Source organism: Solanum tuberosum, unplaced genomic scaffold (genome assembly GCF_000226075.1).
Source record: "Solanum tuberosum cultivar DM 1-3 516 R44 unplaced genomic scaffold, SolTub_3.0 scf00555, whole genome shotgun sequence".
In the NCBI taxonomy this organism is placed as follows: domain Eukaryota; kingdom Viridiplantae; phylum Streptophyta; class Magnoliopsida; order Solanales; family Solanaceae; genus Solanum; species Solanum tuberosum.
This window is the reverse complement of record NW_006239476.1, coordinates 196649-222585: the sequence shown is the minus strand read 5'-3', so window position 1 is coordinate 222585 and position 25937 is coordinate 196649. Positions and strand designations below refer to the sequence as shown.

The 25937-nt window shown below is 34.1% G+C and overlaps 4 protein-coding genes across 4 annotated transcripts; 2 read left to right on the top strand and 2 right to left on the bottom strand.

Annotated features, from left to right (window-relative positions):
* Positions 1 to 1009: 1009 nt before the first annotated feature.
* LOC102596872 (probable NAD(P)H dehydrogenase (quinone) FQR1-like 1) lies at positions 1010 to 5499 on the top strand. Its single transcript, XM_006365449.2, has 4 exons — positions 1010 to 1915; positions 3135 to 3376; positions 4560 to 4641; positions 5261 to 5499. Exons 1-3 carry the CDS (start codon positions 1422 to 1424, stop codon positions 4583 to 4585), a joined length of 762 nt encoding a protein of 253 aa, XP_006365511.1. The 5' UTR covers positions 1010 to 1421; the 3' UTR covers positions 4586 to 4641; positions 5261 to 5499.
* Positions 5500 to 5701: 202 nt separating this feature from the next.
* On the top strand, positions 5702 to 7995 carry LOC102602927 (uncharacterized). Its single transcript, XM_015304473.1, has 2 exons — positions 5702 to 6634; positions 6716 to 7995. The coding sequence occupies exons 1-2, from the start codon at positions 5808 to 5810 to the stop codon at positions 7860 to 7862; spliced, it is 1974 nt and encodes a 657-aa protein (XP_015159959.1). The 5' UTR covers positions 5702 to 5807; the 3' UTR covers positions 7863 to 7995.
* Positions 7996 to 8220: 225 nt separating this feature from the next.
* Positions 8221 to 20161, bottom strand: LOC102597195 (DNA mismatch repair protein MutL-like). The gene is made up of 14 exons (XM_015304475.1): positions 19865 to 20161; positions 11612 to 11669; positions 11471 to 11528; positions 11279 to 11355; positions 11151 to 11206; positions 10816 to 10867; positions 10661 to 10706; positions 10160 to 10254; positions 9928 to 10056; positions 9774 to 9807; positions 9482 to 9699; positions 9016 to 9167; positions 8460 to 8541; positions 8221 to 8378 (listed from the first exon to the last, which is right to left on the bottom strand). Exons 1-8 carry the CDS (start codon positions 20102 to 20104, stop codon positions 10221 to 10223), a joined length of 621 nt encoding a protein of 206 aa, XP_015159961.1. The 5' UTR covers positions 20105 to 20161; the 3' UTR covers positions 8221 to 8378; positions 8460 to 8541; positions 9016 to 9167; positions 9482 to 9699; positions 9774 to 9807; positions 9928 to 10056; positions 10160 to 10220.
* On the bottom strand, positions 11883 to 19858 carry LOC107057667 (uncharacterized). Its single transcript, XM_015304474.1, has 12 exons — positions 19110 to 19858; positions 18317 to 18628; positions 18099 to 18227; positions 17905 to 17999; positions 17566 to 17639; positions 16905 to 16949; positions 16518 to 16624; positions 14281 to 14410; positions 14091 to 14185; positions 13435 to 13544; positions 13123 to 13341; positions 11883 to 11970 (listed from the first exon to the last, which is right to left on the bottom strand). Exons 4-11 carry the CDS (start codon positions 17974 to 17976, stop codon positions 13198 to 13200), a joined length of 777 nt encoding a protein of 258 aa, XP_015159960.1. The 5' UTR covers positions 17977 to 17999; positions 18099 to 18227; positions 18317 to 18628; positions 19110 to 19858; the 3' UTR covers positions 11883 to 11970; positions 13123 to 13197.
* Positions 20162 to 25937: the final 5776 nt, after the last annotated feature.

The window sequence follows — 25937 nt, the reverse complement described above, 5'->3', positions numbered from 1 at the left end:
TAGACGGGGTAAGATGCCACTATATGCAAGGCAGACCTACATTGGTTCAAGAGAGTTCAATTGAACCCACTTCGTCATTTTTTATTTTTTGCTATTTATATGTACAAATTCATTGTAAAGTTGTATATCTAAAATGAATCCACTAAATACAATCAAGAAGCGTGGCTCAGTGGTTACTGGGTTCATTTACCTGTTCTCATACCAAGATCAAATCTCAGTGTAAGCGATCTTAAATTGTTTGTTCAGTTTTCCTTTTAGTTTGTTATTTGATTGTTAATAATAATTTAGGTTACATATTTATAGCTTTTAAATAGTACTACCTTATATTATACTTAGTTTAAATTCTTTTGTAATCTACAAAGTTATGTATTTTTTTTCTTATTTCTTGGTATACATAAAGGTTAGGTTAGTATATTTTTATTAATTTATTATTTACTAAATTATTTTTTCATTTTATTTATATTTTTTCAAAATTAGTACATTTTTATCGTTAGGTGAATTATTAGTTCGTCCCCAAACTATTGTCAATTTTAATAACTCTCATTTACTTGACTAACTGAACTTAAATACACGTTCACTTTGCCACATGATCATACATATCACATGATCAAACGGACCCTTAGTTAGATAAGAAGGAGCAATTGTACTTCAACAGCTTATAATTTGCTTTGCTTTTTAAGTCTTCATTCTCGTAAGCTTTTGATGATCTCATACTTATTTTAAGGGTTAATAGCATTTTTAGTCCATCAAAAATTAATAAATTCTAAATTGTGAATTTTAGTTATGCATATTTAAATTTTGATTAAAAATATTAAAACTAATAAATTCTATATACTTTGATATAAATTTGTCAAAAGTATTAAAAACTTGAAAATATATTAACATAGAGAAATTATTCAAAAAAAAGACGAGCCCAGTCCATTAAATTTCTTACCTCTGAAAAATTGGAGTTGGGCCGGCCTGTTTTGACAAGAAGTAGTGTGTATAGAAGAAGGAAGGGGCTTAATCGGAATAACACAAAACAAGGGAAGTTGGATGGTGTTCTGCCACTTTTCCTGACGGCAATAATTTCAAGATCCAGAAAATTGCTTATTGAAATTTCTTTTCTTCAGTCAGATCTATGACACATTTGTTTCTTCAGTATAATACTGTCAAAATCATTTGAATCGTCGAATTCACTTTGAGGTTGGCAGTAAATTAGAACTTGCCAGCGAAGCTTCTAGTAGAAAGTTCCAAAAACAGTTGAGGACTTCTGGTCAACTCTGCTTGTGATAATCTAAAATAGCTAAAGCTCCCTATTAAATTCTCAGTTCAAGAATTGCTCACAACCTATTTGGAAAAAGTCCAACTTGGAGAAAAAGTTGAAAACTTTGAGATAAAGGGTTGTGATAATTTTGGATTTCTTGATTAAATTCAGCTCAATGGGTAAAGGAGGGGGTTGTATGCCAACCAAGAACAAGTTTCCTATAAATGAACCAGCAGAGAGACCAGTGAGTCAAACTGATATAACAGGGTCAGAAGCAGAAGGGTCCAAGAAGTTGAGAATATTCATTGTGTTTTATTCAATGTATGGACATGTTGAAACATTAGCTAGAAGGCTGAAAAAAGGGGTTGATGGTATTGAAGGTGTTGAAGGGGTTTTGTATATGGTTCCTGAAATTTTGGCACCAGATGTTTTGGAACGAATGAAAGCCCCCCCAAAAAATGATGAGATTCCAGTGATATCTGTGGATGAGCTGGTGGAAGCTGATGGATTCTTGTTTGGATTTCCTACAAGATATGGATGTATGGCAGCTCAGATGAAGGCATTTTTTGACTCGACGGGGAAGTTGTGGAGAGAACAAAAGCTTGCTGGATTGCCTGCAGGGTTCTTTGTCAGTACTGGTACACAAGGAGGTGGGCAGGAGACCACCGCGTAAGTCTGTCTTCTGTTATTCATTTACTTGTGTTTATACTGTTAATCGTTTCTTTTATGTCATCGATGATGTCTGATCACTGTGTGTGAGATAATTGCAACATCTTAATGCATTTGGACAATGACTAAGGTGTAGTGACATATTTGTAAACCAAAAAAGAGTAGAAATATGACAAAGTTCTACGTAAGCAAATTGATAGATACCCTTCAGATAATTGCTTCACCTAGTTGTAGTTGCCAATGAAGAGACAGAAGAAACGGAGAACACTAGCAGAATCTAAGTCCAGAACATAATTGATGAGAGTGCATACTAGTAACTAGTCTGAAAAATCCTTTCGTCAGCCTTACAAAAATTGTATGTAGTCTCCATAGCATCCAAAGGATTGCCTTCAACTAGTGATCAGTTTAACTGGTACTGATTATGTTAAAGGAATCCCGTCATCTCAATGATATGCAAAAAATCATTGAGGACGAAGGCTCTAGAGACCCAAAAGTGCTGTTTCTGATTGATCTCCAACAATTAAGTACTTTAAGAAATTTGATTTTCCAACAGGCCTAAGGGACTTGAAGTATCTTGCAGTCAGATTTTATTGTAATAGGTATATAAGGCATCAAGAACACTTTACAATTGTCAGTATAAAATTTCAGTTAGCAAACTGGTTGACTGCTATGATAACTATCCATTATAGTGATAGAGATCTGTAGCTGTAGCCACTACTCCATAGGTGCATCATCTACTGTCATTCCAACCATATTTGCTCAGAAGTCATTTTAGAGGTATACTAATTCAAAAAAATTGTTATTATTGTAGTAACTTCCTCGGGCTAATAGGTCTCTTTTGTTATTGATCTTACTGGTTTTGCAACCTTGGGAAGTCATCATGCATTCATGCTAATGGATGAACTTCAAATCTTGGATGAATTGGATTGTGATTAGTTATTTTATGAAAATAGCTTGCTTGTATGTGTTGTCGCAGAATCCTTAAACAGGACATTTTATCCACAGACTAACATAGTCTATGAAGGACTATAGTTGTACTCTTATGCTATCTCTATATCCTTTATCTTCTGTTCTATTTTCTTCTTTCTGATGATCCACTTATATCCTTCTTCCAATAATAATCATGCAACCAATTATTGAAGGACAAAGCTTGGTCGACGACAATCTGCTAATGAAATCCAGTGGACCATATTGAAATGTTTCATTTTTCATATCGCAGCTGGACAGCAGTCACTCAATTAGCTCACCATGGGATGCTCTATGTTCCAATAGGATACACGTTTGGAGCAGGAATGTTTAGAATGGATTCAATAATTGGAGGTTCTCCATATGGAGCAGGAACTTTCTCTGGAGATGGTAGCAGGGAACCTAGTGAACCAGAGTTGGCGCTGGCCGAGCACCAGGGCAAGTACATGGCAATGACAGTTAAAAGATTGGCTCAGCACCATTCCTTACGACCTGGTAATCCCAGCTCTCGGCGGTTTTAGAAATTGAAAAATGTCCAAATTTTCCCTCTACTATATGAAATGTCTTAATTTTAAGTTATACGTTGGGGTCATTCATACCTTTGTCGTTAAGCGAGTCGTCTTTGTATCTGTCTTTGCCTTCAACAGAGCTCCAAAGTGAACAGGATGATAAGGTTTCAATTTACCCCTCTACTTTTCACTTTACTTTAAAATTACCTTCTGTTATACTTCAGGTTGAAGTTCCGTTAGGGGTGAGAACGGCAAGGGTGTGGATCCCCTTCAAAAGTATAACGCATTAGTAAACTTAAGATCTTCCATATAGTAGAATTGTAATTTTATCCGTTTTGCTTTAGAAACATCCTACATGTAATTTTTGTCCATTCCTAAAAACATTTCCTAAACGAATGTATCAAAATCTGTGTGTCCTTAGAAGGTCATGTGTTTTTCATTTATTAATTTGATCTTAGATCCTATCATGGGTTTGGGGAAGGAAAGGATGGAATTTGATGTACTATAAAGTATAAATAAACTATGATTTGTGTTCCATTTTTCAAAAATTTGACAGACAAAGGAATTTAGCTCCAAATCAATATCATGAAAAAAGCATGTTGATTTCGCACAAAATGTTAATTTCAAATGCAAATAATTGAAATTTAAATTTAACAATTGTTTTAAACACAAACATATAGTTTACATGCCAGTCTGTTGTCATTTACTCAAATGTATATGTAGAAGCAGCACACACCTTATCATGAAAACATTTTTTTTCTTTTTTCTTTTTTTAGTCATCACAAAATTTGTTGTATATCTGCACTTTGTCTTGTTTCATCATTTGTTTTGTTGCTCTAGTTCTCAAACATTGTTGGATGAAAGCAGTGAATATAGTCGTTGTTCCTCAGTGACCTGCTGTTCATGAAAGATACTCGTTTAAGAGATATATTTATGAAAGCCATCGACGCCTGTGCTCTCCTTATTGCTTTAGTTTTTTTTTTTTTTTTAATAATGGTGACAATCTAATATTGCTTTAGCTTTGAAGTGCAAGAAAACGACTTTTGCATATAATTGGTCTTAACTATGTCATCTTCCGAAATTCAATAATGAATAATATAATAAAGGAGGTGGTTGACGACACCTTATATAGTTATTTGCATTAATATGGGGAATCTTTTTACTTGCAGATTCCTGCTCGACCCTTCAGACATAATGAATAAGAGATTTATAACAGCTGCTTTTCCTTATTATGGAGCATCCTTCTCTATGGTACCTCTCTCTCTCTCTCTCTTTGTTACACATTACAATTGATTTACCATCAGTATATTTTTAATGTACTATATGTAGTTCCAACCCCTTCTTTCTGTGTAGACAATTCCTCCTCAAGTTGTCGAGACTTGGAGTATAAGAAGTCTTATTATCTGATTTAATGAGCGTATTTATCAAACTTCTAACACCTAAAAGGTACAGATATGGTGGTAAATTCTGCTTAGTTATATCAGGAAACTGAGGATACAGAAAATTTGTTGCAGTTGGTGTCCTATTGTGGAAGTATCTCTTGAGGAGTTTTTAGATTACAAATTAATTTTACAAGATTTTATTTGGAAACCTAGAAAAATCTAAAGATTCTTAAATAGGTACTATCTGTTAAGTATTTGTTGGATGCTCCTCTTAAAATGTTTAGAGTTGGTAGAGGGGGAAGTCAAATGAAACATACACGCGATATGATGACAACGTTTAGTCTTCTTATTTTATGATCTGATCTGTTGGATTATTTCGTACCTCTTTTCTATCACGGGATATTAAAAAGGAAGTGCTATTTAAGATATAGTTTGGTTGTTCCATCTACAAGAATATTTTGTATGATTCCGTTTTGTTTGTATGGTAGATGGGTGGTTTCTTCCTCTTCTCCTTGGTATATCTGTGCCACAAGTAGTAGCTGCAAAGACGGCTGGAATTATGAAGAATCAAGTTCAAGTTGCTCCCGTTTCTTACATTTTATTACTTATGGTATTTTTGGGTTATTTGTGCAAAGGTTATCGAATTGATAGTATTGTTGCAGTGTAAGTACAGCATTGTACCCAGTGTGATCCCATAAATAGGAAGAAATTATTTTTAGCATAACAAGTACTGCCGTGCCTGAAGGAGTATTATATTGGCAAAGGAAAAAAAACTGCCTTAAATTTTTGGAAAATAAATGCTGTCATTATATTTGGCAAAAAAAGAAAGTAAATATGTAGTAGGAATCCTAATTAAAGTAAAAAAAAAAATCTTTTTTTTTTTTTTGGCTAAACATGCATACGTTTGACGTGTCCAAGTGAAAAAATAAAATACATAGGTTTCCCTAAAGGTAGTTGTACTAGGAAACAACTAGTATATGAATTGGGTCAAGGATGTAAGAATTGGGTTATTACGACTCAAAGTCTGAATAAAAGATGAACTACTATTCATCAATCACTTGCAAGGAAAAAATTGATGTTAACAAGAAGGGGAGATATTGCTTGGCTCGTTTGGACGATTGGGGTTTTTTCATTGACCGGACGGAATGTTTTGTTTGGCACTTCAAATACCATACCAAATTCAAGCTCCCTTATTCTCATTACCACTACTACGATGAATGGACAAAAAAACTGATCAAGTGTGTTGTTTCCCCTTCAACGCATGAATATTTTCTCAACAAGGATGAATACTTATGCAACATCTCCCTCTTCTTCAATGAAGAGCCGTATTGTCTAATTTGCAGTCCTCATTATAAAAAGTGGGTAAAGGTAAGACTTTATAAAAATAGCAGGTTGGTCGACGCGGTCGCCTTCTGTAATGGTGAGAAAATATGCACTTTGTTCCAGAAAGGGAAACTAGGCATAATACAAATGATCCCTGAAATAACTACTAGTCTGTCTCCTGTCACATTCAGGGCACCAACAGATGCCACTGCTCTCTATCGACACAGACATTTGGTAACTTGGCAAGACCAATTGTTTCTAGTTCAACGAAAATTCGGATCACCTTCCGTCTTTGAGGTTTGGGAGGTCGACTTTGAAACAAATCAATTCAACAGACTATACAATTTGGACGGATTTATTATTTTTATATGTGGACGATCCTCCGCTGCAACTTTTTCATCTCTACCTCAAGAAAAAAACCATGTCTATTTTACACATAACACCACTTTATATGCCTTCCACATTGGCGATCAAAGCTTGTCAACCACTAAGCAATTTCGTGTCTTTATCCCTCACAATTCGGTTCCTCTATTCGCCAGGTAATTAATTTAGATAGTTTGTCTACCATAAATGTTTTCGAATATTGTTCATAACATTTGATTTATTTTTGACTTATTTAGGTCAGAAGGGGCCAATATTCAACATAACACTAGTACTGGAGGCGACAAGTTGAAAAAATGTCCATCCGTGCCTGTAGACAGCAACATTTGCATCCATCTTTCTCTAGACCTTCAAAGGGAAATTTCTCGTTATCTACTTTCTCAAGAAGCATACATGAGTTTCCGCTTGGTGTGTAAATTATGGAGATCCGTTGCTCCTCCATTACGTTGGAAAGTGGTTGATCATGATCATTGTTATGATCAAGACTCCATGTGGCTTCTATCTCTAAACCAAAAGGATGGTTTGTGCACCTTCTATAATCCCTTTAGAAATTTCAACTGTTATATGACCAACAATGACTTAGTAGGCTGTGAAATTCGGTATGCTAAAGATGGATGGCTTCTTGTGTCTAGGGGAAAGTCTCTCTTCTTACTTTCGCCTGGGAAACAAATAATACATCTCCCACAAAAAACAGACAACTATTTCTGCGACACTATGTCATTCTCAGCTTCTCCAACTAATTCTTCTTCTGCCTGGGTAATCTTTGGTATAGCTTTCTTAAACTTGTTTCAAGTTAGGATTTCATATTTGAGACAAGGGGATGATAAATGGACTAGCATCACAACAGACAATGAGGTGCCTTTCCTACTTTCATGTTCTAGTCCAGTCTACTTTGGTGAAGAATTTTATGTCATAGGCCAACACGGTGATGTTGGTGTATTTGGCTTCTTTAGTGACGGAAACGGAACCCCTTACTGGGTTATCCATAAACTTTCTCAACAATATTCACCTCCTATTTCTGGTTCTTGCCGTTTGTTTTTAGTTCAACAGGATCAAAATGTGCTACATTCCGTGGTTGTGACACCACAACATGATGTTCATGTTTATGAGCTAGACTTTAGACGGAATCTAATAGTCAGATTAATAAAACAAGTCAAAAATTGGCTTTTTTTCACTAGCGAAGCCTCGTCTGTTGGTGTTTGTGGCATGAACGTAAATGTGGATAATGCAGTTTTCTTCCCCACTTTCAACACTTGTAACGACTATACTTACTATTCTTTGGAAGATGTCGCTTTCAAAGTATTGAAAGACAATTGTACGGATAAAACACAACAGAAAGAGCTTTTAAATCGTGTTTGGATCCGCTGTGAACTGACAGGGAATTGATCTCTCTACTCTCTCTTATGTATTGTAGTAGTTTGTTTGTTTTTTTGTTGAAGTGAATAAATTAGTCTTAGTTAGACATGAAGGACCAATTGTACTTCAAAAGCTTATATTGCTTAGCCTTTTAAGTTTCTTTTTTTCCTGGCATGGGCTTGTGGGTTGAAATTTATAAATTTATTTCTTATTCTGTCAAATAGAATATATAGAGTTAATAAGAAGTTAGTTAAAGTTTGTCACTTTATATTTAACTTGCTTTGTTTATTTGAGATCATTATTTGAAATTTGAAACTCTCAACAAAAAGAAAAATCATAATTTGGAAACCCAAATTGTGATTTCAATTTCTTTTTTTAAATGTAAAACTTGACCCAAATACATGAAGATTCATAATGAATAGGTTGGAAGAGTAGTCTTTAGATAGTATAGATAATATTTATGCCTTGAGAATCTACAATAGGCAAGTGTTTGTAGTCCTATGGTTAGGATAATTGCCTTTTAAGCAATAGACCCGGGTTCGACTCCTGGCAGATCAATTTAGTCGGTTTATAGTTAAATGAAAAAAAAAACCAAGTAACTGACCGGATATTGTACAAATATCTTACCATCGTTGGGGGTGCTTCTCCCTTATAGTGCTTTCATTGCAGCTTCTGCAAAGGCTTGTGCAACATCAGCCTCTCTAGAGAACTAAGATCAAACACAGAGGAAAAAATAGTCAATATAGCACCATCATATTAATGTTACAAACTTACAATCATAGAAGGTAGCATTCAGTTCATACTGAACAGGATACTAAACCAGGACCCATCCATACTCAAAAAGTAGTTGAAAAAATTAGACTCCTACGATCTTATGCAGTTGATACTGTTGCGAACTGCTTAAAAACTTGTGTCCCCCCACACATTAAAGAATTAACAACTGTACAAGGTAAGAACTAAAAACTATTAACAAATGAGTTCCAGAAGAACTCATACTTGAATTAGCAAGAAGCACCAAGAGCAAACACCATTCAGAATGTTATTGATGGCATGACAAGCAAGACTTCAAAATTCCAAAATGTGTTAAGAGGCCCTATGAAAGAATATAGTGCAATTTAACTAAGCAGTACTGCTCTAAATTGTCTTACTTTTCGGACATTAAGCTCAACAAGAAAATGAATACCTCTATGTACGTTGCTATAGTAGTCTTGTTGGAACCACCCGGCTCCTTCAAGTTGCTTATAGCCTCCATTATAAGATTTTCCAATCTATAATAGTAGTAAAGCAGCAACACTTAGAGATAGTCGTCCTTCCAGCAAAAAGTAAGACCAAAAACTGGAACATAACAAACTTATTATAAGACTAGGACAACTTTTATCCATCTACCATAGTCAGAATGCTAAAAACAAAACATGAATTATTACTTGGAAATAACATGGGTAGAATGTGAAAATAATTTGAACTATAGAAGTATGAGATCACGCAGAAGACAACATTTAACTAAATCCACGAGCAGAAGCAAATGTATTTAGAACTATAGAAGTATGAGATCATGCAGAAGCCAACATTTAACTAAATCCATGAGCACAAGCAAATGTACAAGGCTACAACTTGAGTCATGCTGGAACAAGTAATGAGCAAGGTTTAACCTTATGATAGATCTTTTTGACCCACGAATCTGTGGAGAATCACTAGAAGTAGTAGCTAGCCTTGCTTCAGCCATTTCCTCATCACTTTAAGCCTTAGTGGAGATAGATAAAGACCTCTCATCCTGTTTACGGGCTTGATTCATTCTTTTGAGAGCCAACCTTGCTTTCTCTCTAGAACCACAGCCGTTTGTCATCACACTCATGTTCCTCCACTTGTCCTGAACAACAACAAAGACAAATTAACATATCATGCATAAATACATCGCTAAGAGGAAAAAAAAAGATATGTGACCTTCATCAATTCGAATGACACCAAAGCTTCCTCTCTGCAAAAGAAAACTTTATCCTAAAAGAAATGGAGAAAAGGGAAATTCTACCTTTAGATCTATAGTAGTTTGATACCTATCCTAATGGATACTATTTACTAAAACTCAAAAGAACTTTACCTTCAAATCTTACGATATCCATTTGGCCTCCCGTGAGTTTTGGTAACAATTCCAACAAAGAAACATCAGAAATAGAGCTCAGAGTCTCTCCTTTAAGGCCAAAGCTTGCTGGGAAAGCATGCATATCATCTGAATGGCAGTATTTTGATGTCGTTGTTGTAAGGCAAGCATACGAAACCATAGTTAAAATGGCGATGAGAAGGAAGCATAACAAAAGGCAGGAATGGTTTACCTTCTTTTGACTCCCCATCGCGTGTACTTGTGCACTCCCCTTGACCTTGTAATTTGCTATTTCAGATGTTAAGAAGATTCATTTTCACACTTGGCCTGAAGAGAGAAACATCAGATCGTGCGAGTAACTAATATATTTGATTGAGAACTAGCAAAGCGATGTACATGAACATCTTCTAATAAACACAAAACCAAAGTGTAAGCATCAATATTTTGTGGTGTGTACAGACTTACCACTTTTCCCAATTACAAGTAAAAAACACAAAATAATAAATAAAAGGACGTCTGTAAAAAGACACTAATGAACACAAACTGTCAAAGAGCCTATCAGTCGAGTAATGCATGCAATCCTATAGCAGTAGAGTAATGCATGCAATCCTATAGACTACAACAACCATTCAAAGTTATGAACATCCTAGTTGTCAGGCAAAATAAATTATGTACAGCAGCATCAATATAATAGAAAAGATGATGTCAGTTCAACGTTTTGCAAAAAGATTACCACATCTTTCTCCCATCAGCACCAGTCCATCTCGTGACTCCAGATCCTTCAAAAAAAAACGACGACTTCAGGTGATGAAGTAAAATAATAAAATTCAGTAGAACTTTCTGCATATCAAAATGCATTGGATTAATGTCAAAGAAACTAATACTTACCTTTGTCATCCACCTTGACATAGCAGGTCCCAATGCCTATAGCAACAGATACCTAGTGGAAAGTGGAAACCAGATTAAAGTTCAAACTAGGAGTACACAACTTATAAGAATAACAAACATCAAAAGAACAGTCCTATAAGGAAGTAAATCTCATGGATAAAAGAACTAGAGTTGTGATAAAAGAATATTCATTTGAAAAAATAATAATAATGATGCTAGAAGGGGAGTGTCATACTAAGAGGAGAAAAAATAGTATCAATTTTCATGTAAAACATATGCCCTCATCATAAGAAGTAGCAAACAAAGGAACATAAGAATTCATAGAAGAGCCTCACTGGACAATAGTAGACATGGAGAAAGAGAAGCACGTGTGCAACACAGGCCATTCTCACTGCACACAAATGGCAAACTTTAAGAAACCAGACAGTATATCCATAGGTTAGCTGGTGTAACAAAGACGGACCTTTCAATCTCAATAATTTGAAGGAGAGGATGTACAAGAGAAGAAACTCTTTCAGAGAATGCAAGACCTTCTTCGGGCTTCCAGATCATAAATGCAAACCAAAAGATCAACCAGGTCAGAGTACAACTTTAGAAGTAAAGTATGTAAATCAATACTTTTCATTTATTTGAATTGTGAGAAAACTATAAGTACTTGGAGTGCATTTGCTTCCTTCTAACTGGCTGGTTGTAAAATACATCACGAACAATGACTGCAAAAAGAAAAATCCCAAGAAATTTCCTTATTAGGAAACAACAGTCAATTCATGTATCAGGTAGGCTTATACAGAATTACCTGTTGTACCAACATTTTTTCTACAATCATCAACTCCGAGGTACAAACACTTGCCATTCTGTAAACAATGGCAATAACAAAGACCAAGTTAGTAGTTTTATACCTAACCTAATGGATACTACCAACTAAATCTCAAAAAACTGTACCTTCAAAACCTTCTGATATCCGTTTGGCCTCCCGTGAGCTTTAGTACAATGTCCAACAAAGAAATGTCAGAAATAGAGCTCAGAGCCTCTCTTTTAAAGCCAAAGCTTGCTGGGAAAGCATGCATATCGTTTGAATGGCTATATTTTGATGTCGTTGGTGTAAAGGAAGCATAAGAAACCATAGTTAATAAAGAGAAGGACGGGGCGCCAATCCTACAAGTACCATTAAGAACCAACCAGTCACCACAAGAGATTCTTGAAAAACACATTAAAATAACTTTATCAGATTAACACAATCAGTATCAATGATTCCAACAAAGGGAGTTAAATGCTGCACATAATTTCTGGCAAGTTGACTGCACATCTAACATGGAACAAAGATGAACAAGTGACACATTTTTTCTTTTTTGGGGCGATAAGTCAAACCACTCCTCTCTTAACCTACATTCAAACAAAAGATCATAATCCTTGACTATGTAAAAAGGGACGCACATTTATTTTGACATGGGCCTCAGTTTCTACATAAGAATATACTCCACCAGACAGCCACAAAGTGATGGGATAATAGATAAAGCACCCTATATCACTATCCTTTTCTTCAGTAATATCACAAAATTGCAATACAAAAGAGTAAGACATTATTTGGTGAAAGTATTAGTCCTGCAGGGGATGTTTATGCAGTGATGATAATGTAAAAACTGTTATGCGGTAAATAATAATGTAGGGATCCTAATGCGGTGAATAATAAATGAGTTATTCTTTTTTTTGATTTGCACCGGGTGTCCGAGTCTCTTTGAGCCCCGACTAATCCCGGGGGTGCACAGGCCCTCGGCAAGGAGTTTCCCGCAAGTGCACCACGGTTAATTCAGGTTTTACCCAGTCCGATGGCCCTCAGAAATTGTTTGCACCCAGTGGGTTTCGAACTTGAGACCTTGAAAGGGAGCAAACCCCAAGGCTCAAGTCAATTGCCAGCAGGCCAACCCCTGAGGGTTATTCTATGCAGGGACTATCTAATATAAAGGGAATTTTTCCTGTAAATACTCATCCGTGCATTGGTGACACCTGCTTTCTTATTCCATATTCAATCCCGCATAATTCTCGCACAAGTCATGAGGATAATTAATAATGAACAGTTAAATACTGCCAACCAGACGCTGCATAAGTTATGTTGAGCTTATTTTTCTTATGCAGATAACTGAGTGGTACATAGGTATGCAGTTATTACTTTACTTACATGACCAACAAATGTTATTCTATTTATGCTAAGATTTATATTTGCTAATGATGGAACCAAACGATCCCTAAGAGAAACAATTTTTAAAGAAAATGCATTATAAAGAATTTTATGAGAAACCAAGAACGGACATAATGGACTATGCAAAGGCCAGAATAGATCTGATCAATTATAGCAACTGGCCCACAAGCGAAATAAACTTCTTATCAACTTGTTGAAGAACTTTGGCACCCTCCACCAGGCAGTTTTATCAATGATATCAGGAACCAATGAAGCACCAACAAAATGCAAGATGCCAGAAGTGACATTGAGTATATTATTCTGATTCTTAAGACTGTTCCAGTAGCGCTCTGCATCTCATATTGGAAAGAAGAAATTCCATCATATTAACATAATAGAGAAGAAGTCACAAAACTGTCCGAGATATAGCTAAGGTACTTAACTGTAATCTCTGGACGGAAATCACTCCATTTGTCCCAGAATATAAGATACATTGAGTTTTTTGTTGGTGCAACTTCTGAAGATTTGACTAGAAGTGTCAGGCATGACAATTCTATCACAAAATCAGAACATAAGCAAGATGGAATTTGAAAGAGACTATGTGGCCTAGGACACTTAGAAAGAGACACTGTAATCTCTAGTGCTTTCATGATTTATAAGAATACAGTCTAAGATAATCTTGAAAAGTGGGTGAAAGAATGAAGCTAATTAACTGAAACATGCACTAGAAATATTAAGCTCTTATTCAGGACAGGAACTGTTAAGAGTGGGTTGGAGAATGGATTGGTGGTTTGCTCATATGGACTTAGGCAATTCACCCCTCATGAGCAAGTTTTTGGGGTTAAATCAAGCCCAAGGGTCATATCTTCATATGGTATCAGAGAAAGGTTTATCTTGCTTGGGCTCCCAGTCTACGCTCTAGTTGGGCCCTAGGCGTGAAAGGGATGTTAGAGTGGGTTTGAATCCCACATTGATGGGATAATGGACTGGTGGATTGTTAAATGGACTTGGGCAATCCTCTCCCCGTGAGCCGGCTTTTGGGGTTTGGTTAGGCCCAAGGGTAATATCTTCACAGGAACAAATGGCAGGAATGGTTTACCTTCTTTTGACTCTCCATAGCGTGTACTTGTGCACACCCCTTGAGTATGTAATTTGCTATTCCACATGTTAAAAAGTTTCATTTTCACACTTGGCCTGAAGAGAGAAACATCAGGTTGTGTAAGTTACTAACATATTTGAGATAATATCAGAAAGAGACCTAACCCTCCCAAGAAATTTGATAACATTACCTTTCATCAGAGAATACACTGTCACCACAACTTTGGGTGGAAGATTGATCACACTTATGGGACGACTGCTGTGGAAGCTCTGAGCAGATAGCTTTTGAAGAATGCTGAAGTCTTCTTACAGCTCTAGTTTCTGCACGGTGGAAATGAACATTAATTAGTTACACATATTTTCTAACATTGTTGATTATTAACACAAACAAGCACAAGGACAAATTATCTTGGCATTGGATGAAAGGGGTTGCTCTGAGTTTCTGGATTTATACTTTACACCAACTGTGCAATGAGAAAGAGATCCATCAATTCACCGACTTGAAATTTAGGTCTGACAGAGGAATCTGGACTCGGTATCAAGCTTTTCAGAAGCACTTCCCAACAGAATATTCTGTGAAGATCGAATCTCTCTCCTGACAGTGCACTCTCCAATCAGTTTCTTTGGCTGTGGGGATGGAAGTTCAAGTGTGACTTTGCAACTCTGGGCCCTACACTTCTTTTTCTTGATCTCATAATTCACAAGTATATCTGAAAAGTGGAGCAGGGAATGGGATAGCAATAGATGAGGCGGAACTTCAACAACTATATTCTTATCTAGGTTTTCCAAAAGTAGCTTAAGAGAAAAGAAAGTAACTAAACTACACTATCTCATAACACTGAAATGCTTTATAGCTTCTGATGGGTAAGTACTCTCTCTTCCACTAACCTTCCACAGTGCCCCTCCCCCCCTCAGGGAAGCAGGTGAGGGGCTGCAGCCTACAGGAAAGGGAATGTGGAGTTGCTCTCACCAACAGAGTTACTTCCAGTCCAAAGATTCATGACAGTATCCTCAATAAAGAGAAGAATGGAGCGCCAATCCTACAAGTACCATTAAGAACCAACTAGTCACCATAACAGATTCTTGAAAACACATCAAAATAGCTTTATCAGATAAACAAACTCAGTACCAATGGTTCCAACAGAAGGAGTTAAATGCTGCACATCATTTCTTGAAGTCGATTGCACATCTAACATGGAACAAGAATGAAGTGGCATGTTCTAATAGACAAACAAGAACCACACACACACATCTCTTCGTTATTTTCCTTTTTGTGGTGATTAGTCGAACCTCTCTTAACCTACATATGGTACACAAAGTAGAAATTCTGAGCTGGTGATGACCAGCATTTCTAACAAATGAGATGGCATTGAAGTCAATAGCTTCCTATCCAGTTCATAGCAAGATATCTACATAATCAGACAATGTAATCAGTTGAAACAAAATTCAGTAATCCAGAAAAGTGCAACAGTTCTCAAGTTTGATCTAGTCCATGGTGTGCAGTCGAAAACTAAGAGGAACCAAACGCAGTCCTCAGCTTACATGTGCTCCCACTTCCTCCACTCATCAAAGAAAAATAAGAAAATTTTGTCACTGCCTCGGAGCCTATTCTAGTTATTCCTTAATCACCTCATTCTAATTACTAATTTCTAGTATTTATTAAAACTGTTAGAACTTAAGAGTAGTCTTAAAGTTTTCAAATGAAGCTAGTTCCTCTAAGATGTGGATTGTATCTCATATAGGTTAGACCTACTGGCAGTTAGTCTAAGCCAATACCGGCAACTAGCATTACTGCTCTCCAGCAACCCACCCTACCTACCAAAGACCAGCACCCTGTACTATCGGTGCCCTTCTCTCTTCAGTATCACATCTCTCTCTCATGGTCATTCCAGAGAGAACATACCTCTTTTAGGCAACTGATCAAGAAGACCTCTTTCCAATGATAGTTCTAGCGATGTCATGCCTCTCTACGACAACCATTCTAACAGAGTCACACCTCTTTCCTATAACTTTCTGACAGAGGCGTGACTCTTTTCAGATGATCGTCTGGTCATGTCGCGCCCCTTTCCGAAGAGCATTCCCACAACATCGTGCCTCTTGTTGGTGATTATTCCTGTAGAGAAGTGGTCATTTTTCTGACAGCAATATTAACCCTCCTGGTAAGCTTCCAACTACTGGAACTTCTCTAGCCAGATCATCCAGTGATATTCAGTTTCTTATCTTTTCGCTATAAGAAAACTAAGGCGGCTTCTTAACTTTGTGCTTTTCTGGTGTCCAATATTAGATAATGCTAGGTGTTAGTACAAAGTTAGGTTCAACTTTAATGAATGTTGCAAAATTTAGTGCAATGGATTCTGGTAAATGGCAATTTTATTAAGTTTCACAGAGTGGTTGTGTAATGAAAATCTAATTAAAGATAGTAACTTACCAGGTAAATGATCTTGAAGCTTGTGAATGAATGTTGTACATCCAACCCCAGTTTTGAATTTGGTCAGCACAGTTGTGTAGTAATTGGTAACCAATTTCAGGCACGACCTGCAAAAGCATAGTCAAAGACTTAAAATCAATGTTACCTATTATAAAGATCCCCACAAAACTCAAATTCAATGTTGCCTATTCATCAAAATCAATATATCAATTCCTGCTCGAAATCAAGATAGGTTGATGTCCTCATTTGTCCAGATAGGAATTGATAATTCAACAAGTTACAGACTCCAAGTACATGCGGGATTTCACTGGGTATGTAGTTGCTGTTGTTACAGACTCCAAGTCCAAGTTGAAATAACACGTTAATGAGCTTTTAGACAATCATTACCTTCTCACGCAGTTCTTCCAAAAGGATTCACTCATCTGCAGAATGCTGTAGAACATTACAATTAGTGTAATATTCAATATAGATAAATGCTAGAATCAAACAAAAGATCATAATCCTTGACTATGTAGTGCAGATAACTGAGTGCTACATAGTTATGAGGATATTGCTTTTTCTAACGTGGCCAACAAATGATATACTATTTATTCGGAAGTTTATGCTGAATTATATTTGCTAATGAGTCCAACCAAACGATCCCTAAGAGAAACAATTGTTTAAAACAAATGCATTATAAGGAATTCATGAGAAACCAGGAATGGCCATAATGGAATATACAGAGGCCAGAATAGACCTAATCAATTATAGAAAGTGTGGGCACACCACTAACGGAATAAACTTCTTATCAACCATTGGAGAACTTTGGCACCCTCCAGACAGTTTTTATCAATGCTGACAGGAACCAATGAATCACCAACAAAATACAAGATGCCAGAAGTGACATTGAGTATAGTATCTCATACTGGAAAGGGTAAAAGTCCACTTCTTCAGATTCTCTGTTCCAGTTCTGCTCTGCATCTCATACTGGAAAGGGTAAAAGTTCATCATCTTAACAAGATAGAGAAGAAGTTGCAAAAACATCCGAGATATAGCTAAGGTACTCAACTGTAATCTCTGGACGGATGTCCCTCCATTTTGTCCCAGAATATAAGAAACTTTGAGTTTTTGTCGGTCCAAATTCTGAAAATTTGATTTTAAAATGTCAGGGGGCATGACAATGCTATTACAAGATCAAAACATAAGCTAAATGGAATTTGGAAAAGACTGTGTGGCCTAGCAGACATAGAAAGAGACATTGTAATCTCTATGGCTTTCATGATTATAAGACTGCAGTCTAAGATAATCTTGAAAAGTGGGTGAAAGAAATGAAGCTAATTAACTGAAACATGAACTGGAAAAGTTCAGCTCTTATTCAGGTCAGGAACAAATTGCAGGAATGGTTTACGTTCATTTGACTCCCCATCGCGTGTACTTGTGCACTCCCCTTGAGCTTGTAATTTGTTATTCCAGATGTCATCAAGTTTCATTTTCACACTTGGCCTGAAGAGAGAAACATCAGGTCATGTGAGTTACTAACATATTTGATTGAGATAATATCAGAAAGAGACCTAACATTCCCGAGAAATTTGAGAACATTACCTTTCATCAGAGAATACACCATCATCGCAACTTGGGATGGAAGATTGATTATATTGATGGTATGACTGCTGTGGAAGCTCAGAGCACATAGCTTCTGAAAATGATGCAGTCTTCTTACAGCTCTAGTTTCTGCACGACGGACAAGAACATTAATTAGTTGCACACATTTTCTCTCATCATTGATTATTAACACAAACAAGCACTCAAGGAAAAATTACCTGGCATGAGTGGCACATCATGAACAGTCTATTCTTATTTCCCGCTTCCTTTCTGGAAGACTCACTCGTGGCAAAGAACTTCATCTTGCCTTGGTAAAATGGAGAGCAATGACTTATTCTACTCATCGTCTTCCTTATAAGTTCATCTATTTTACCTCCATTTTCAGCATCAATCCATTTATGTGAGTCCCCATCCACTCTAGAGGAGAGCATAGCTCGTGCCTCGTGGTATCAAATAATTCTTAAGATTCTTTTCACCGTGAGAATGCACAAGTATTAAATCATCTCCATCATAATAGAATGCAGAAGGACCTGAACCATAAACACCCATAGATAAACCCCCCTATAGTGGCCATCTCTTCTCTAGAAAGAGCATAAAAATTGAGATCAAATTTTGCAGTCCTCTTTTTTTCAAATTATTTATGGCAGGGACCAAGAGATTATGTTCCGTGTCTCCAAAATTATATGTCACAACAACTTCACGTTTAACAGGAAATCATCCTCTGTGGGTAAAGCATTACTTGAAACATTATTCTATCTAGGTTTTTCAAAAGTAGCTTAACAGAAAAGAAAGTGATAAAACTACATGATGGCATAACACTTGAATGATTTGCACCATCTGATGCATAAGTAACTCTCTCTTCCAATAACCAACCCTCCACAATTTGTTTCCCCCCACCCCCACCCCCCTCTTCTTTTAGGGAGGCAGGTGGGGGGCTACATGTACAAATAATATCAAATACAATAAATCCTAAGTAATGTTGCATAAAAATGTCGAGACAATTGCTCTCACCGACAGAATCACTTCCAAGTACAGATATTCGCGACAGTATCCTCAATAAAGAGAAGGACGAGGCACCAATGCTACAAGTACTTTTAAGAACCAACTAGTCACCACAAAAGATTCTTGAAAAACACATCAAAATAGCTTTATCAGATTAACACAATCTGTATCAATGGTGCCAACAAAGGGAATTAAATGCTGCACATCATTTCTGGCAAGTTGATTGCACATCTAACATGGAACAAAAATGAACAAGTAACATGTTCTAATAGACAAACAAGAACCACACCAACCCCACCCACCCACCCTTTTTTTTTCTTTGTGGTGATAAATCAAACAAGTGGAAACTCTGAGCTAGTGATGAGCAGCATTTCTGACAAATAGCATGGCATTGAAGTCAATAACTTTCTTGCCATTTCATAGAAAAATGCCTACATAGTCAGACAATGTAATCAGTTGAAAGAAAATTCAATAATCCTAAAAAGTGCAACAGTTCTCAAGTTTGATCTAGTCCATGGTCTACAGTAGAAAACGAAGAGGAACCAAACGCAGTCCTCTGATTACATGTGCTCCCACTTCCTCCAGTCATCAAAGAAAAGAAAAGAAAAAATTATGATTACATGTACCAACATCTTGTCTACAATCATCAATTCCAAGGTACAAACACTTGCCGTCCGGTAAACAATGGCAAGAACAAAGACCAGGTTAGTAGTTTTATGCCTATCCTAATGGATACTACCAACTAAATCTCAAAAGAACTTTACCTTCAAAACCTTAGGATATCTATTTGGCTTCCCGTGAGTATTAGTAACAATTTCCAACAAAGAAACGTAAGAAAGAGAACTCGGAGCCTCTCCTTTGAAGCCATAGCTTGCTAGGAAAGCATGCATATCATCTAAATGGCTGTATTTTGATGTTGCTGGTGTAAAGGAAACATATGACACCATAGTTAGAATGGCCAGACAAAAAGGAAACAGAAAAAAAGATGAAAGAAACAGGCACATGTACTGTCTCCATAAGCACCAATATGTTTGTTCCAGCTCAACTTCAGCTAGAACATCTTAAATAATCAGAACATCTTTAGATACAATAGCGACTTTCTTGATTTTTTCTTAAATTAAGAATTTCAATGTAGTAACTTCAACAAGACAACAAGTTCTTGGTTTTTTCTTAAATCAAGAATTCCAATTGTAGTAACTTAAAGAAAACCAAGAATTCCAATGTAGTAACTCCAACAAGTTCTTGATTTTGATTATTTTTTTAAATTAAGAATTCTAACAAGTTGCCAAATTTTCCTTGAAGAATAACAAGATAAGAGTGGCGAAATCTTATGAAAGAGCAGAAGCGTTCATAAGAGTTTTGATCGGAATCGTCACCGGGAAAGTTAAGAGCAGCGCCGGTAGCGTAAAAGATAGGCGGGTCGGGTCGGCTATGATGGTGAAATTTTCCCTTTCTATAATGCACAGGTGGGGTGTCTATTTATAGATATTAATAATTAAATACACGGAAAATAGAATGAAATTGAGTCGATTGTTTTTTTAGAGCGTGTTTGGAAAGATAAAACTTATTTATTTTAATTGAATTTGGTGCAGGGGGGTTAATAATTATTTGATTAGCAAGTAATTGGTATTGATATGAGTTGATTACCCTCTTTCAATTCTTAGAGCGATAAATTGTTGATAATTACATAGTGTAATGGTAATCTGATTATTTTGTAATTTCTACATTTTATTTTTATTTTAGTTTTAATTTTATTGTTTTAAATTCCTTTAAATTTTTATTTCTAGTATTTTCTTTAAAAAATTAAAATTCATATTTCATTTTTTTTCTCATTCTCAACCTTTATTTCATATGATTCCGTATAATTTTTTATATTATCTGATTTTTTAATTTTATGTTTGTTTTTTCACTAGCATAATTTTGTTAGTTTTCTCATTTCTAAATTAAAGTATGATTATTGTTGAATAAGGTTATAGACTTATATTTTTTTAATTCTTTTATATCATATTTATGTGTGTTATATTGAAATATGAAATAAGAGTATTGTATTTGTACAAAAAAAATAATATTGTATTAAATTTTTTGTTTAGACATTAAAACTTGTGTCATATTTTATATTTAATTTGTCATAGAAATATTGATTTGATATTTCTCATTGCAAGTCATTTATTGTATAGTTAGACATGATACATTATCTTTTTGTCAAAATATTTTAATAATTTTATGATATTGTATTAAATATACAATTCATAATATTCATAGAAATCTTATACTTTTAATTTCTATGATTAGTTTAATTAAAATATACTAATTTAAAAATTATTTATTAATTTATTTTATAATATTATTTAAGAACATATGTTTATTAATTAATTAATACATTTTAAAAAACGATAGATATCTTAAATTTTGATTTTATAGCATTTATAAAGGTCTTTATTTATCTATCTAATACAAATTTTAAATTTTAGATGGTTAATTTTAATTTTTTAAAATTTAATACAGCTTTATGAATTACATAGTCAATGTCAGATAGTTAAGTTTTCTTCTTAGACAATGTATCTTTTATCTATATTGCCTTTTCATTTTTATTCTCTGTGTTCATAAACATATATAGTTGAGGCCAAAGCTTGTTGGAAAAGCATGCATAACATTCGAATTGCAGTATTTTGATGTGGTTGGTGTAAAATAAGCATAAAAACTATAGTTACAATGGTCAGATGAAAAGGTAAAATATTAGAAGATGAAAAAAAAAAATAGACGTATCTCCATAAACTGAGCTAATAAATACTTAAGCACCAATATGTATAATTCAACTCAACTTTAGATGGAATAAATAATCAAAACATACATATAGTAATGATTAACAAAAACAAAATATTTGTAATTAGGATCAGATATTATATGTATACAAATACAAATATTTTGCTACATTCTAAATTAAAATACTACAGTATTATATTTTGAAATACAGCAAAATCTTGCAATTCTTTTGCCAAATGATTGACATTAGCTGATATTTCTCTCCATTCATCTTTATTTGACCAATATCCTACGCATTAGACATTAGCTGATACTTCTCTCCATTCATCTTTATTTGACTTAACATATCCATTTAAAAAATAATCGTAGATAGTTTATCATATTATCTCTATTAGTTGATATTTAGTATTAATTTTTGAAAAATAATATTTAATATTAAACATAAAATATAAAAAAAATAACTCTCTTTTCTTAAAATGTCAAATGACAACATAAAAATAAAAATTTATTTTAAAAATATATGATATTGCTTTTGAAAAAAAAACAATTTATATTTAATTAATTAATTTGAAAAGTGTATTCGATAAACAATTTGTATTTAACTAAGAATCAAATTACAAAAAAAATAAAGTACCTATATATTTTTAATAATATTAAAATTAATGTCTATTATTTATCTTTTTAACTAAAATGTACATATTCCAAAGATCAAATTACAATTTCTTTAAATAAAAAATTTAAAATCCAAATATCACTATTAAGGTAATTTATAAGTAGCTCTTGCTCCTTTCAATTTATATTAAGCTAGCGTTTGCTAATAGATTTCCAAATATTTTTGGCAAATATTATTTAGGTGAAATTTCACCATGTATTTGGACATAATATTTGAAAAACATATTTCACTTTTTAGAAAAATATGATTTATATCCATAAGTTTTAAAAACTATCAAAACTAATCATAAGTTTGTATTAAGTCAATTGAATCTTCGTTGCGATAAATAACAAGTAGTGTCCACGACACTGGAGCCATGTGATAGTTTGGAGTGAGTGCAACAAGCGTCTCATTTCATACATCGTGAAGTAGACAAAGCACATGACTTTGTTACCGTGAGTCAATTGTTCATCATTTTCATCAACGACCTTATCATCATATTCACTGAATATTTCATCAATACTTTCATGTTCACGTAAAAAATTATGTAATACAACGCAAATAATTACTATAGAGGCATTTTTGTAAAAAATAAAAATTTGGCATAAAATTTCCCAAATAATGAAATTTGACCCAAATACTAAAAAAAACTAATATTTGAGAATTTGCCAAAAAATGACAAATTTTATGGACAAATACTATTTGTCCAACTTTTCCCCAAATATTACTTGAGAAATCTATGAACAACAACCAGGTCCTAAGATTGATTGTCAGGTTGATTTAATATAGTCATGTTATTTATACAAGAAAATAATCAAACTATTTATTCTTGATATAAAATTACTCAAACTTAAACTAATTGTTGCGAGTCATTTTGATGATTTTTTAATAAAATTTATTTTGAAATATATACCTAAGGAAGGCAAGATCGTGTAAATTTAATGAATGAATATAATTTTAATTTTGACCACATCCAGTACTAAAGTCACTACCAATCAATTTATCCAGATTCCAGAGAAATTGCTGTGTTCAGTTATCAAATAGTGCAGTTAAAAAGAAACAATCTCAAAGAGAATTGTATTCAGAAAAAATAAAAGTATGTATGGATAGTTACTAGTAAACGCCTCCTTGAAAAAGTAGAAAAGGCATTATCAGCGAAACCTCCAATTGATTTAGGCCTCCCATGAATCAAATAAGCACTTTGAATTAACTCAGCTTATTTGGGATTATGAAGGCCATTAACACACTTGACAACCAAAACAAAACACATTCTAAAGATTGAAGAAAAAATTAAGAGAAGAAGATGAAACCCTAGCAGGCTGGTGGCGACGAGTACTATTAATCTTGTGCGGCGAGGCATTATATAGTGATCAATGTGAAGCGTAACCCTATGATTATTACTCTTTTGACCCCTTAAATTTGTTCAAATTCACTTATTGCTCCCATTGTTTCAACTATTTCACTATTGATATACTTTTCTATATTAAGTTATTAACCTATGTAAATAAAAAAGGCAAAATCTTTGATAAGAGCTTTTTGAAATCTAGCGACCTTAACTTTTATCGGATACTCAAACTGAACATGGCAAAACTTTTTCCGACTACAAAATGGGTCATAGTTTAACTACAAGTAAAACCTTTATAAATTAATAATCTCTCTAAAATAATATTTTTCTCCGGTTTTGATTTGGACCAATGGAAAAAATCATCAATTTCGATAAGATAATAAGATAATTTATTTTCAGAAGACCCCTATATAAATATATGATCCTATTAATATCATAAATTAATAATCCTTTAAAAGACAAATATATTTAAAACAATTTAGTGAAATATGATTCTATTGTGTTCTGTTTTTTCTTAAAATTTAAATCTAGTTGAAACTCATCTCTAACTTTTCTTATTGCATCCAAAAGCTCTGGTGTTGTCTTTTCAAACTGCACCATAAAATTGTGAAAAGTTCTAGATGCGATAAGTGTTTCCTTACACGTAACTGGTTCCAAAGGTATAATATCATCTTCAATTTCATCATCAACATTGCTTTTTTCGATGGTATCCACAATTTCTTCTAAGCTCTGAACCTCTGAACATGTATCACTTTCACCCGGATAATCCAACACGTTATTGACATCCATTTTACTGTGGTAACCGAGATCATTAATCAATGACCTCAAGTTCATGAATGACGTTTTCACAAGTAGGTTCATTCAAATTCTCTGAGATGAACGAATTTTACAGTGTCGAAAACAACTTGCTATTGTCTGTTGCAGAACATTTGTTGTCCAAACAGGGATTGCAAAATTGATAGCATCCAAAACATTAAACTTTGTTGGATCGGTTTGTCCCACTTCATAGTCTTCTAATATTCTACGATAAAATATGTTCGATAATACATCTTGAAAGCTCTTATTATCCCTGCATCACAAGGTTGAAATTAGTAAGATGCAATGCTTTTGATATATTCGTTGTACTTTATGTATAATATTTTGTTATGTGAAATCAATAAATATGATACATAAATTAGTAAGATACAATGATTTTGATATATTCAAAATTAACCTTCATTAAATCTCAATCCATTATTTAAATTAATAAATATTAATTTATCGATTAAATAATATCTCTATAAAATAATAAAATTTCATGGTCCCACCTATATTAATTTATAGAGGCTTTACTGTAATAAACTAAAGATACAATAGCATTTAGAATCGATAAAGCTTTTGATCTTCCTACAAATTCTAATTAACAATTTACTTATTATAATAACTCCTTTGAGTTCAAAATATAAATGACTACTCAAACCTAACGTTTTTTTGGCACATGTAGACTAATATCTCAGAGTTATCTAACTAAGAAGCACATATCACACTCATCTTAACATTGGTTTGTAACTTTGCATTAACATGTCGATAGTAACAAAAAAAAATCATATTCTAATAATGGATAAAATTTGGGCGAATTAGGTAGGGCATACTTCTCTAATATCTTATACTTGAAGTGGAAGACAATCAGGGCATTACACTTGAGTTGTGTAGGAGGAGAAATACGAAAATATTTTTTTGTTTGATATCCCAAGACCATTTTCAAAACTTAAAAACAAAGAAAGTAAACTTGAATAGATAGAGTATGTTGTTATAATCAGATCTGGCAAATGACAGTTTAGATTGAATTTGGACGAATCAAGATGAATTGATGAGATATTAAATAAGTGCACTATTGATTCGTTCAATAGTTACTTTGACAGAAATAGGTTAAAATATAAGAAGATACTCGATGTATAGAAGCAATAAGTGAGAATTTACTTTAGACAAAAATAATAGCAAAAAAGATGTCAAATAGGTTAAAATATAAGAAGATACTCGATGTATAGAAGGAATAAGTGAGAATTTACTTTAGTAAAAATTAATAGGAAAAAATAAT